Source organism: Oreochromis niloticus, linkage group LG23 (genome assembly GCF_001858045.2).
Source record: "Oreochromis niloticus isolate F11D_XX linkage group LG23, O_niloticus_UMD_NMBU, whole genome shotgun sequence".
Taxonomy (NCBI): Eukaryota; Metazoa; Chordata; class Actinopteri; order Cichliformes; family Cichlidae; genus Oreochromis; species Oreochromis niloticus.
Window position 1 is genome coordinate 44,321,790 of NC_031986.2, and position 15,026 is coordinate 44,336,815.

A 15,026-nucleotide genomic window follows, 5' to 3' on the forward strand; every position below is an offset into this window, starting at 1 on the left:
TATATCGATTTTCATAACTTCTCAACTTAATCGCTACACGCATGCGCACTAAAAAATATCAAAACCGCTGAGATTAAATTCTTCTTCTTCTTCTTCTTCTCATTATTATTATTTTTATTATTATTATTATAGCGCTTAATGACACCGTATATCTGTGTCATAAACATTATTCAGACATGGCTCAAAATTGTATGCGAGTCTAGTGATAAACCCAACCTGAAACTGCTGAAATAATAGTGACATAGCAGAGGATGCGTGAGAACACATGAACAAACTTTAGCAATAGTGCTAGAAATATAATATATTTACCCTGTACATGCTAAATGACAATCTAGTGACATCCACAACTTACTATTTTTTTTTTTTTTTAAATTTCTGTTCTGCTTTGCCCCACACAAACTAAATGGCCTATATATAGCTGTTTTTGTTTTGTTTTGTTTTTTATCTGGTCTTATTTTACATTTCAACAAACAGATCATATATTTTTTTTAAACTGTAATTTAAAAAAGTCAATATAACTAATTAACTCCAGTTTTACGCTTTAGTAAAGGCACTGCTTTAATTTGTTTCCATCGTTTTTCTGCTTTTAACTCTTTTACACTTTGTACTGATTTGTATCATTATTATTTGTTATACGTACTTTTAGGAAATATTAATTGATATATAAGTAAATGAATAAATTTTAGCGGAGACGGAAGTACGCTGGAGTGAATGCTCTCGCTTTGCTTAATACTCTGGGTATGTATGGCTGGGTGATTGGACGGGTGTTGCGTGCCTCTGATAATTGAGGTAGAGTCTAATGTTAACCCAACTGCCTGGGGTGAGTCATACCAAACACCATCACATCCAGCTCTTCTGCTTGTTTCGTATAAAAGTGCACTCGTCCATGATGCTAAAAAGACTCATTTGACCTTGGGGTTTTAAAGGCATCAGCTCAGGATCAGTACAAAAAAACAAAAGAGAGGAAAACCCTTATTATGCATAAGAGGGACACAAATATTTGTTAAAAGCTTTTTCTCGCAGGTAAGTACTCACGAGGCCTTATGGACCGAATAAAAAAGACCTTTTAGGAATGTGCAGAACAAGTATTTTCAGCCATAGTATGCAGGGAAGCTGTAGGGGTGATATGATTGGCTGGCAGAAAGTGAAGTAAGGGTCTGAATAATTCATGTTGTGGGGTAGCAGGTATGAAAGAGGCTCGAGCAAGGAGGCATAGAGGGTGGAGAGAGGCTATGGATGGAGAGAGATGCTGTTGCCAGGGAACAGCAGCCACACAGACCACCACTGAAAACAACAGCAGGATTATCTGATGGGACTAAAAGGAGACAGAGGCTGGTGCTTATTTTTCCCAAGTTGCTGCAGGGATAAATAAGCTACTTCCATGGAGGAATGTAAATACAGTGGAAGCCCAAAGAAGCTTTTCAATTGATACTGTGGTGAGAAGAAAAAGCTTCTCCGAAGGTATTTGGGTCCACATGAAGGGAGAAGGGAAGGGGGGGTGTCAATATATAGAGAGAGATCACGATGCCAGAGCAGATGCGTTCCCATTAAAGGAATTTTGTGTCTCGGTGGTGTGGAAGTAAGAGCTGAGAGGCAAGGCTGTCGGCTCGCTCTTCACGGCCAGTCTTTCCCCAACAAAGGTGACCAGAGGCGGAGGAGAGGAGGGGGTGGTCCAGAACAGAGGTGCCCCCTGTCCTCAGACACCTGCTGCTGGCGAGCCGCGGACATCGAGGACACTGTATGACTGTGTCCGTGCAAGAGTGCGCGTGCGTGAATCCGAACGAATGAATGAGAGACGGAGAGAGAAAGAGGAGGAGGAATTTCAGACTGACCCACGCTTTTCTGTTGATGTGGAGCAGCGGGGCGGTCTCCCCTCAAATCTTTGCATCTGTGACTGAGGACGAGGAAGACGCTCCACATCGGGAGATCTCACGCCGCTCGTGTGAGTTTAACATCCTTGCATTTATTTTATGCATGGTCACACAGCTTGCACATGCATGCAGGATTGTCTGTTAATGTGAGAAATCTTTTCTGTTGGATGTTCCACTTGGGGTGACCTAGAAAGACTGTGGAGCCATTTTACTGCACCTTTTGATGCTGATTGGCTTTGCAGAAATCGTTGATGTTCTCATTTGAATACAAGGAAGAAACCACCCGCTCACAGTTACTTGGTGTTTATTTATTTTTTTATAAACATGATTTTGCGATTTACTCCTGCTGGCTTGCCTCCACACAAGAATTTTCCTCGTGCATAATAAAAAAAAAACGTGTGGAAACAAATTATTTCCTTTGTTAGTTATTTGGCTGCCTTCCATTTCATACACAGCCACAAGTGCTGCTGCCAAAACCACACCACTCCTAGCGATTATATCACAGTGTTGCTATTATTTCAGTATGCACTGCTGAATGTCATCATCGCACTGGAGCTGGTTGTACTACAGCACATTTTTTGTGGCTAAACACATCTTCCCATTCTGTTTCTAAGTGCAACCTGCAACCCAAGAGTGGAAATGCTTCCATCGCTCTGTGGAACAGGCTCGGAAAAGCATGAGGAAAGCAGAACTTTAGGTCTTCTTATTAAGCATCCACTGAGACGCTCTTGCAGTTGACTGAGAATTCTCTCTAAGCTCTTAAGCACAAATTAATTCATGCTTTCCGAAATAAAGTTTTTCTATTTAATGGTGTTAGTGCCCGGAAGCCTGAGAAAGCAGAGGTGTGGTAGACTTAAAGAGGAGTCAGTTTTGTCCTCCACGTCTGCCTGTGGAACTCCAGGCGAGGCCAAAGTCATTTTTCATATTTGACTTTTGAAGGATTTCTGAGCCCAGAAAAGCGAGCTCAGTCCGATCCAGTCACATGCCTCTCACATGTGCTCCGGTGGGCCGGGGGGATGAAAAACCACGTGAGCTGCAGTGACTTAAGCCCCCTAATTATAATGAAAGAGAGTCAATTATTTGGGAGAAATCTCACCACAGAGCTGACTTTTCCCTCAGCATACAGGCCAAAACACATGTTCCTGCAGTGCAGCAATGTGTGGCACCTTTGGTCTGTGACTGCGAGTGCTATTGCTCATAAAAAATCTCTCCACACCTCCAGGCCCCTGCTCTCCTCTCTGAGGGATGGGCACCACAGAGGCGACTCTACGAATGGAGAACATGGAAGTAAAAGACGAGTGGCAGGATGAAGACTTCCCCAGGTATGATCCTTCCACTTTTTATAGGCATCTAGTACGCGGTCATGTTGATGTGATGATGAAAACTGATTGTAAGATGAAATAAAATCCACTTATTCTCCTTTAAATTCTAAGCTGATTGGTAATTTTCCACAACACGATAAGATCTGCGATATTGTTTATAATTATGGGAATTTGATGAGCAGTGGCTGAAATTCAGAGCTTAATGAGCAGGAAATAAGTAGCAGGAAAGTGTGATGAAAATCAGCACTGGGCTCCATCCTCCTCCTCCTGCTCCTCCTCCTCCCTCTTCCCTCCTCCTTTGTTGGATGGGGGAGGCAGGAAGCCAGGGAGCAGGTGCAGCGCTGTCTTGGAAGCGGTGTCGGGCAACGTCATGTGACGCAACGGCAGTCGCTGATCAACAACACCAGTTCAGGAATATGGTGGCAGGTTTTGGTTAAAGACGGAGGGTCAGTCAGTTATTAAAGAAGAATCAGAGTGATGCTCTGCTCCGGTCTGGCTCATAGCAGCTGAGAGGACAGGGAATGAGACCAGACACAGAGGTGTGTGAGGTAAAAGATAAAGATCATTAAGGATCGGCTTGGACAAAAGCAGCCCCGTGCTGTCTCCGTAAGGTAAGCATCAGTGGTTCGTGCTCATCTTAAGAGATAATGCAGACATAAACAGATGAGCTTGAGCTCGCCCCCCTCGTCAGTTTGCATTTCTATAAAAAAAGAGCTTCATTTGTGACAAAGGAAGCGGCGGATCAGTAGTCACTGCAGGGGTCCTGGGGGAATAGAGGCACAGCGTTCATCAGCGTCTGTTTCTGTGGGCTGAAGCCTGATTGTTGGCTCAGGAGGAGCCTGCACTGTCACACAACTGTCCTCCTGCTGATGGGAGGATGAGACGGTTGGCTTTCACGGGAATGCAGCTAAGACCCTCTCTGCTGAACAACACTGCGCTAGAGCTCTCTCCTCCTCCCAGTTTTTTTAACCACTGAGAGCACAGCTGCGCACTCAGCTCCTCGGTTGTTCCTCGGGTTTTATTGCCGACAGCCCAAAACAACACATGCAGGTGCAAGCACGTTTGCCCCCATTTGCTTCCTTATTCTGCTTTAGACACACTTGACAAGGAGGGAAGAAGAGGAAGATGTTGATGTCCTCTCATCCTCTCCTCCTTCTGTGCAGAGTGCAAACAGAAGCAGAAATGCCTCCACTTTGTTTGTATGCAGACACACTTTTTTCTCCTCTATTTCTCCACCCCTCCATCATCCGCTCTGACTCACACCCTGCCCGGCGGCGCTGTAATCGTCGTCTCTCCCCGGAGACAAGTTAATAACCATCTCTATCCTCTTCTGCGTGCTCTTCTTTTCAGCGCTTAGCCAGATTAGTGACAACACCCACGCCTAGCTTGGACCTTTTAACGCGGTCCTAATCACATTGATCCGTTTTATTATGAGGTCATAGTCAAGAAGTAGGGCACGCTTTAGGATACATTTATCTCAGCTGAGGAAAAATGACGTTTGTTTGTATTGTTTGGCTGAACCGTTACTCTCTGCAGCATCATAACTTCCTCTCTGTCGTGTAATAGATTCGACAAACACAGCACTAGATGCTTACATAGTGTATGTATGTTTCCAACCAGACCACTACCAGAGTACGGAGACATGGACCCCTCCTGTGGTCTCACAGATGACAGAACCTGTAAGTAACACCAACAATGACCATTATTGATAACAAACCCCTCTCTGTGTGGCATGATTCACAGTTTCTCTCCTCCTGCCCTCTGGTCTCACTGTAGCTCATCCTACCTCCCTGAACGTGAGCTCACCGGGAGGAGGAGGCGGTGGCGGTGTGTCCTCATCCCACCGGAAGAGGCGTACGTTGATTGCCCCGGAGATGAACCTCTCTCTGGATCAAAGTGAAGGTTCTTTGTTGTCAGATGACTTCCTGGACACGCCGGATGACCTGGACATAAACGTCGACGACATCGACACGCCAGATGAAACCGACTCACTCGAGTTCATCACGAATGGCAATGACCTGGAGTGGGAAGGTAAGTACCAGATCCATAACAGGTCGCTGTTTTTTACTCCTGATATTAATCCTTCAGCTTCAAAAAGCTGAGGCTGAACTTTAGGCAAAAAAAGCCTATTTAAGCTGAAAATTCACTACATGTATCCATGCATGTACCATAAAATGTCAGCTGAGAAGTTACACTGTGCTCTTTAACCTAAACATGCTATTATATGTCGAGTTTTACAGAGACTTTGCAAAAAGAAAGGCTCTGTAACACAACCTAACTTAAAAGGAGCTTACACATATTATGATTAAAGTTTCCTTTCGACTAAAATGATTCAGCTTAACTCTGTTCGTGCCCAGATGACACACCGGTGGCATCAGCGAAAGCAAATCCTGTTGACAGATCCGGAGAGGTGGGCGAGGATGGGAATGCCAACAACGGACGCCTCTGGAGAACAGTGATCATCGGAGAACAGGAACATCGCATCGACATGCAGGTCATCAGACCTTACCTTCGGGTCATCACACACGGAGGTGAGTGTCAGAAAAAGCTCTCAAACCCCAAAAGTTGGGACGTTGTGTAAATGTTGATAAAAACAGAATACAGTGCTTCACAAAACTCATAAAGTCTTATTTTATGCACAGTAGAATATAGAAAACATATCAAATGTTTAGACAGAGAAAGAAAAACCTGGATATAGTGTGTATATATATGTACGGTGTTCCTTGATCGTGTGCACAGGCAGTGATTTCCGGATGCTGAGATTTCCATGACTGACTAACGCCTGAACACCTGAAGATCGCGTGCACTCAACATGAACTTTCCCCTTGTCGCCTGCATGCAGAGATTTCTCCGGGTTCTCCGAATCTTTGATGATATTATGTTCTGTAGAGGACGAGATATTCAAAGTCTTCACAATTTTATGTATTGTTGATGCATTTTTTGCAAACTGGTGAAACTAAGATGCTCTCTTTATACCCAGTCATGTGTCAAATGAGTTAATGTTTTTCAGGAAGTAGTTGAAACATATTTAAACAGTTTAAACATTCAATATGTTTCCTCTGTTCTGTTGACTGTAATCTTAAACTCTCTCTCCTCAGGTTATTATGGTGAAGGCCTGAATGCCATCATTGTGTTTTCTGCTTGTTACCTGCCTGACAGCAGCTGTGCAGATTACCACTACATCATGGAAAACCTCTTCCTGTGCGTCTCTCAGTCAGACCCGACTTACTCGCACTTTTAAGCCCTTTATTTCAACACATTTTGAACTGCACCCAACAGGAAATCATAACTCTCGTGTCCTCCAGGTATGTGGTGAGCAGTCTGGAGATGCTCGTTGCTGAGGATTACCTGATTATTTACATGAATGGAGCAACTCCTCGGAACAAGATGCCTGGCATCAGCTGGCTGAAGAAATGCTACCAAATGATCGACAGAAGGTCAGAAAAAAGTTCAATAAATTGATTGATATCTAGCGTATTGAGAATTTCTTTCTATAGAACTTCTTGGAGATGTCCAAATGGACATACCAGCTATTTTCAGCCGCTGAACTCTGGCTCATCTCCATCATCCCACATACATAATGCTGATATTGACAGATGTGAAAGGGAGAGAAATAAAAGTTTTCTCAAGCTGTCAGTCAGTGAAAGGTTGTCGATGACTCTGAGGCCTGTTTTGCAGCTGGGATTAAAATTAGAATAAACTTTTAAGCAGCAAAAGTGTATTTCCCATAAGCGTGTGAACAACGATGCAGCTCGAGTTTTCTTTCTGTTTTCTGGCAGATTGAGGAAGAACCTGAAGTCTCTAGTCATTGCTCATCCCACGTGGTTTATACGCACCGTCCTGGCTATATCGAGGCCTTTTATCAGGTGATACAAACAAGCTGAATACCAAACACTGAACGCTTTCCAATAAGACCTGAAGGTTAATCGATACAGGCCACACGATGTCTTTTAACCTCCTGAGAACTGAGTCCTTGTTTGGGATGCACTTTTTATTTTTCTGATAGCTATTTGTGATCAGACAGTCCTGTTAAGTCTATAAACTAAGCTCACTTGTTACTTTGTTACATAGTTGCTACAAACTAAAAAATGAGTGTGTCCCCATATGGGTAAATGGGTTAATTTTACAGAATAATACAATAAAATCAAGATTTTATAGTAAGTATGAAGTGTAATGTGCAGGAAAGGAAACATCCCTGAGACACAGAGTGACTATAATAACTTTAATGTGTTTCTCATTTAAAATATCAGTTTGATAGGGTGGATCTGTTTGCTGCAGATTGTTTTTAATCTTTGTCTTTTTATGTTTCTGTGTAACTGTTGTGTTGCTTTTCTCTCGTCCTCTGCAGTGTGAAGTTCATGAATAAGATCCAGTACGTCCACAGCCTGGATGAACTGGCAGAAATGGTGCCCATGGAGCACGTCCATGTCCCCGAGTGTGTGGTGCAGTAAGTACCTGTGACCACTAGATGGAGAACATGAGCTTTACCTGCAGGCAGCGGTTAATCCTTTTTTTCTTTTTTAAAGTTATTACTCATGTAAATCAAACCGAGAACAAGACTGCTGTTTGAATAAATGTAAAATAAGATTATCACCTCAGTTCTTAAAAAGAGGACTTAGATGAGGATTTACTGTGTGATGTGAGGATATAACAGCGCCTCTCATTTTCAGATTTGACGAGGAGAGGATTAAAGCCCGGAGGGAAAGGTAAGATATAGCTTTGTGTAATTTTAAATAGCATTACTCACCAACCTCATGCATATTAATATATATATATCTAATTGTGTGCAGAATTAAGAGTGGCTTAAGCACTTAGAACTGGATAATTGGCTGCAGAACAGTCCCATCTAATAACATAACTGTGTGTGTGTGTGTGTGTGTGTGTGTGTGTGTGTGTGTAGGATTGAGCGGGAGCAGAGACAGCAGGAACAGCATCCAGCCCCACAGGAGCCAGTGAAAAAGTCTGAGAGGTAGAGGTCCTCTTAAACCACTTAAACAGCTCGTATATCAGAAACTCATCAGGTTTCAGTTCATTATCACAGCTCTTACTTTTATTTCATCTTATTTTCAGGCCAAAATCAATGATTGTAGGTCAAGGATTCTGAGAAGGACAGAAATTTGAAGGTAACATTGCACTTCTTATTTCAGTCACAAGATGGTGCTCTGCTCTCACATGAGTTTACCACATCACCCATTAAATGGTCTGTATTTGTATAGCACTTTACTAGTCCCTAAGGACCCCAAAGCGCTTTACACATCCAGTCATCCACCCATTCACACACTGGTGATGGCAAGCTACGTTGTAGCCACAGCTGCCCTGGGGCAAGGTTGCCAAACACTGGCGCCACCAGGCCCTCTGAAGTATCTTGCCCAAGGACACAACAACCAAGACTGTCCGAGCTGGGGCTCAAACCAGCAACCTTCCGATTACAAGGCGAACACCCAACTCTTGAGCCACGATCGCCGATCGCACGATTAAGCCTCCGCACACGCCTCAATACAGACCATTGACAAAAAATTCCAGTGTATGTTTATAGAAGTACATCCACTCTGGGTCTATGATATGTCCTAATATTTGATTATTGTTCTATGATAGTTGGATAGATTTGTCTGTTGCACATTGTCAGGCTCACAAACTGAAAAAAAAATCATCTTATTGCTTTGGTGCTAAAAGCATTAGTAGAACTGAGCAGGAAGCAGTTTCACAGTTTGCACGGTGTGAGTTGGTACTTGTATGATGTGTGCTTCTTGTTTTTCTTCTCGGAGTTTGCTGCCTTTAAATACTGAGGTTCTGTCATGAGCTGAGCTTTTTCTCCTTCAGTGTTTCTTTCTTTGCACGTCGCCTTCCACGTCGTTTAAGTGATGTGATGACTGCAGCGAGGGAACAAACTTAGCTTTGTTTTTAGATTTTAGGGGTATTTTTTTTTACATATTTCACTAAACTTTAGCCTTACACAGTTTGTGCTGTATGTCTGGATGAAGTTCCCTGGATTTAAACAATTTTGGTGTTTTTATCATCAACATAAGGCAGACTGAAGAGGTTAATACTGTTCATTTTAAGTCCTGTTGTCAGTCCTTGAGGTAGATAACTCCTGTACTGAATCTGATTTAGGCTAAAATTTCAGTGGATAGTTGTTGTTTTTTTTAATCAATGATATCCTTACAGGCTTAAGACGGCGGCACATTGTGGGTAAGGCTGCTAATGAGGCAGTACATGCTGGTTGAAACCAGGTGGCTGAAGGTTGTATAGAGAAGTGACCTGTGACTGTCCAGCTAATATGCTCAGAGAAACTGTGTGCTAAGCTACACATCACTGATTAGAAGGAATAAGAGATGCAGAAGCGAGATTCTTGTCAATTTGTTAAACTATTTGAAAAGAGATCATTTTTAGTCTGACCCATCATACACTCATACTGGCCACTTCATTAGGTACACTCCTTCAACTGCTCCTCAATGCAAATTTCTAATCACCCAATCATGTGGCAGTAGTTTGATACACTTTGACATGTTGACGCAGTCGAGTCAAACTCCTGAAGTTTAAACCAATTCAAGTGACGTCGAATGTGGGAAGTTCTGGGTAAAATGCCTTGTTGATGCCAGAGGTCAAAGGTCATGACCAGACATCTTTGAGCTGATAGGAAGGCAGCAGTAAGTGAAATAACCACTGGAGGTATGCAGAAGAGCATCTTTGAATGTGGAACAGCAGAACAGCAGATGGTACACGGCAGCAGGAGACCACACCGCTGCTCCTGTGAGCTGTGAACAGGAAACTGAGGCTACAGTTCTCACAGGCTTGCCAAAATTGGACCACAGAAGATTGTCTGTGTAGGTTCTCTGTCATGTGGGTCAGTTTTTAGGTTTGAGCGCTTGAGGAGAAGGAAACTGGACCTCGTATTCAAGAAGCTTTTTCAGTTCAAAAACAACTGGTGGAAAATCCTTGGTATTTAATTTTTTAGTGGGATTCTCCCTTTGGACATAATCCTGGGAATTATTGGCCCACTGTTAATGAAGCAAGTCGTTAAGGGTCATTTCCACCAATGTTTTAATCGTTTGTGAGACTTTGCTCCATCGCGCTTTTCATTATGTGAGCACGGGTTGAATCGCCTTGGGAAGAGACTCCAAAACTGCATTGTGGGTGGCTGATTCCTGAAGCTGTAAGCCACCATCTCCGTTAAACGATGATCATTTACAGTTAATGAAAATGTCTCCTCTGTCTTCTTGCTCCAAAATGGAAACATTAGCATAATCAAACATGTCCTGTGCAGATATCCAGCTGAATCTTGTCCCACTGAGGTGGTTCTCCTGTGCTGTGCTATGCATATGTGGAGTAGGTCTGTGTAAAGGTCCAAGCATTCCTCCCTGCATAGACTACACTGTGTATGCTGTGCAATGTGCAGTGCTTGTGTTTGGGTGTTTTGTTCTGGGAATGAGCTGGTTTTGTCAGCTGGGTGAGCGTTTTGTCCTGATTTCTGCAGTGACATTGAGCTGGTAGGGTCAGAATGTGGCAAAAACATCACGAGAGCATGGATCCATCCTGCCTCATATTAGTGGTTCAGACTGGTAGTGATGGAGGTGTGGGGGATGGCCTGTCAGCATGAACCGACCCATCTTCTTATGAGTGCTTACAACAGGATAACGTGCCATGCAGCAAAACCCAAAACTGGTTTCTTGAACATGACAAGTTCACTGTACTCAAATGGTCTCCACAGTCACCAGCTCTCAATCCAGGAAAGCACCTTTGGGATGTGGTGGAACGGGAGATTCACATCATGGATTTTCAGCCAACAAATCTACTGCAACTGTCTGATGTTATCGTGTCAGTATAGACCCAGATCTCTAAGAAATGCTTCCAGCACCTTGAACTGAGGCTGCTCGGAAAGCAAAAAGCAGATCCAACTCGTACTACCTAATAAATTGACCACTAAGTATAATCTTTTCAGTTTAACTACAAAAAGCGACTGATAGTAAAAGATTTTAGAAGCAAAAGTCCCGTCTTTATTTCCTTATTTCCAAAATAATTGCCTTTTTTTTCTTTAGATAAACACAATGTGGGCCTTTTTCCGTCCCTCATAGAGAGCTGCACATGTCTAAAATCACACTTAAATGTTTTTATTGTACAGACATAACAGTTGTTTGTGCTCTTTTCTGTTTGTGCAGGGCTCATCTGAAGTGGAGCGTGAACGTCCAGCAAGTCTACACAAGCTTCGTGTCGTCATCCCGCTGACGATTTGTGCCGTCATTGTCCGATCAAAACAAAATGAATTCTCCGTCCCATAATTAATAACCCCACATGCCACTGGGAACTCACCCCTCCTCTATCCCAGAGGGGTTTTAGGGCCACACTTGAAAATGTCTAAATGAAGTCACAGCTCTGTTACCAGATTTTATTTAAAACTTGAAACCGTTGCTCGATTCAGTCATTCTGTAATCTGCTGTTAGGGAGGTCATGCTGGATTATAATGAGCCTCCTTGTTTCTCGTTGTTTGAGTCAGAGATTACAGGCTTGAAGTTAATGAAGGCAAATACCTGAAAATTGTGACAGTTTAAAAATATGAGCAAACCTTGAAGCTCCTTTAACTGAGATCTGGGTCAGTACGAGACCACTGGAACAAACCGGTCTCACATTTATATTCGTGCCGGTTCATGTGAATGTCGTGTGCGTCAGATGTAGATAACAAGGCTTTTCCAATGTATCAAATGACTTTACTTCATTTTTATTTTTTACCTCATAGCTGCTGTATCATAAGGCCCTTTGAAGCGCTCTCATATGCTGTTCTGACATGTCAACATGTACTAACGTTTGCTGGTGCGGGGATCCTTTAGCTCTGTGAAGTTTCCTTTGTACGCCTCCACCTGTACTGTACCTGGTGTCATTATGTGCCTCAGTCATCCTGAGTGTTTAAAACAAAAGGCAGGAACGTGAGCGCTTACTGCAGTTTGTGACCCATATTAGAAAATCTACAGGAATCCCCGTGGATTGTAAAATGTATTTAGAGAAGTTCAAGCAATATATTGTTTATTTTGTGTACCATAGTCACATAAACAGCCTTCATACAACACTGAATGCTTTGTATTTAGATAATACTTTGGCTAAACTCCATATTACATGTTCCCATAAATGTAATACTAACACGTGTGCAAAGTATCTACAACAAATTTGTATAGATTCTGTAAAGATGTGATGAAAGTCAAGACATAAAGCAGACAAACATTTACAAACTGCACATGAAGCAATGAAGCTTTTTCTTGGAGGGGGATCACAATTAATACGTTTGAATTTCATTTTAGAATAATGAGTAAATGTTTTGGTCATTTCAGCACTTCAGAAACGTCCTCAATGATCAGCAGTGTCAGCACCACTGGACGGTTTAACACTGGTTCTCTCGCGTCTTCCATTTTTTCAAATTATTGTAGCAGGAAGGCTGAAGCGTAGGATTACTTCTGTGTGGACTTCATGACTTGATTGTCCGTAAACTGCTCATATGTTTTGCACTATTGAATTTGGATAGTTTAAGACTATGATAGATTTATGTTTAGGAGGCGCTGTGCTCTCCTAACATGCATTTTGAGCTGTTGTTAGCATGACTTTTGTTTTTGTGGGTTGTGGGCATTCTTATGCATTTTTGGTACAGAAAATCTGACCAATGAAAAGTCTGTTTATAAAGTGCCGACTTACTTTCCTCCTGTTCTGTTGCCTTTCCAGAGTGGGAACGTTGGACAAAAAGCTTGAACTTTTCTTTTTGTGATCCTTTAAGAGTGTTTTTCACTGGCAAACCCGACCTGAGCGGCGTCCCGTCTTCACTCTGTGAGGGGGACGCCTGTCGTTGGTTTGTTGGTTAAACTGAGTGCCTATCGAACCAAATGCTTTGAGGAAATCCAGAAAAATGAAGGAATGTACAGTGTAGCATTTTACTTTTTGGTTATGTTTTTTATTTGAGTCACACTCATGCATAAACTGTTCATTCTGACTATAAAAGCACAAAATCTGTAAAGTTTCAAACCATAAACCGACCATTTTCCTGCTGTAAAATGTTTGCTCAGATATGAACTGTTTCACTTTCCTGAAGCTTCCATGATGGTTTCTGCCTGTAAATATGACTGAATAAATTGTTCCTCATCATATGTTCTCTGTTTGGTGCTTAGAGCACTGCCTGGGCTTAAATTGGTTACACGCGTATTAAAGTACTTAATGTTCGCTGAGCTGTTTGCATATATTAGCTTGACTTCCTGGGTGTCACGTGGAGGTGGGTGTGTGACGGCTTTTTCACAGAACAACGTGTAACAGGGCGACTCTTTCTCAGCACCAAAACAGTAGTGTGTGACGTGATGCAACGACAGCTCTGAAAAGTGTTTACAGGTACAATATACACTCACTGGCCACATCATTAGGTATACCTGCTCCTTATCACAAATCCCTGAGACGTACGTGTCACCAACTCAGTGCACATGCAAAGCAGATGGGTTACAGCAGCAGAAAAGCACATGGTGTGCCAGTCCTGTCAGCAAAGAACAGGAAACTGAGGCTACAGTCACCACGGCTTACTAAAATTAGACAACAGAAGATTGTTTGTGCAGGTTTCTCAGTCACCCAGGTCATGTTTTGAGCAGGTGGACTTTTTTCTGTCTCTCTCTCTCAATCTAAGAGACCTTTTCAGTTCCAAAACAACTAATAGAGAGTTCCAGATATCATTTAACCCGTGGTGGGATTCTCCCCCTCGAGGTGCTTCTGAGAATATTTGACCCTCTGTTAATCATATAATAAACCAAGGGTCGTTACCGCCAAGGTGTGAACTGTTTGTGAGACACTGTCCCACCCTGCAATCATAGGATCTATTCAGATGTGCTGAGGTGTCATTATAGGTGGCTGATAGTTGGTGCTGTAGGCCATTACTGTTTAACCATGGTCATTAACTTCCTTTACTCCTCTCACCCTGCCTCGTTTTAACGATTCATGCTGGTGGAGATGGTGGTGTAGTGGTGTGGGGGACACTTTCTCTGCATGCTTTTGGCTCTTTAGTTTAGCACTAAGGAGCCAAAAGTTTGAGCATTGTTTAAATAACACAGCTTACCTGATTGTTGTTCCTGCCCACGTCCAGACCTGTATGACCACACCGTGTCACGAAGCTCAAACTGGTTTCTTGAACATTACAGTGGGTTCACTGTGATCATGTGGCCTTTACAGTCACCGCATCTCAATCCAGTAGAGCACATTTGGGAGCACATTGGGTCAATAAATATGGACCAAGTTCTCTGGAGAATGTTTCCTGCACTTTGTTGAATCTATGCCATGATAAATTTAAAAAAAAATGTTTATTTTAAGATGCTGTATGCTGAAAAGCCAACTTACCTACTATCTACTGAAATATTTACTTTAATGAAACCATTGCCAATGTTAATCATTCATTTCCTTATTCTCTATTGTTTGTCAAAATATATGGAAACAATTGATTTGGTCTTAAATTCAGAGGTAATAAAACAGTAGTTTGACAGTAGCACAAACTGTCCTAACTATCTGGAGTCTACAGTGCACCATAACTATGTTCATGGATGGCTCTTGTGAGCTTTAGTTTCCTTTGTCATAATTGTTAGTTTAAAGTTACACAAACCAGCTCACACTGGATTTACAGTGTGACCCTCCCACTTGCAGGGATGGCCTGTAGCTGCTGAAGACTGCAGACACTCATGTGAAAGCTTCCTCGTTTTCTTGGATCTAGGAAGACTTGTAATTGCAACACAGCTAGAAGACTCGCCCATCACACCTTTATGATGTTAACTTTCAACTGTTGAGCCTCAACGTGCACGTGGACACAAACACACGTACTGGGAAACAGATC

The 15,026-nt window shown here is 42.6% G+C and overlaps 1 protein-coding gene across 2 annotated transcripts; it reads left to right on the plus strand.

Moving 5' to 3' along the window:
- The first annotated feature begins 1,195 nt into the window (after positions 1-1,195).
- Positions 1,196-13,314, plus strand: atcaya (ATCAY kinesin light chain interacting caytaxin a). Of its 2 annotated transcripts, XM_025902831.1 has the most exons (13): positions 1,196-1,942; positions 3,094-3,193; positions 4,814-4,872; positions 4,970-5,224; positions 5,551-5,724; positions 6,292-6,394; positions 6,499-6,630; positions 6,973-7,059; positions 7,542-7,640; positions 7,864-7,899; positions 8,094-8,162; positions 8,264-8,316; positions 11,350-13,314. In XM_025902831.1, exons 2-12 carry the CDS (start codon positions 3,117-3,119, stop codon positions 8,295-8,297), a joined length of 1,125 nt encoding a protein of 374 aa, XP_025758616.1. In that variant the 5' UTR covers positions 1,196-1,942; positions 3,094-3,116; the 3' UTR covers positions 8,298-8,316; positions 11,350-13,314. The 2 variants fall into 2 exon arrangements, with proteins under 2 accessions (XP_025758616.1, XP_005479215.1); XM_005479158.2 differs by lacking the exons at positions 1,196-1,942; positions 3,094-3,193 and adding an exon at positions 3,494-3,804.
- Positions 13,315-15,026: the final 1,712 nt, after the last annotated feature.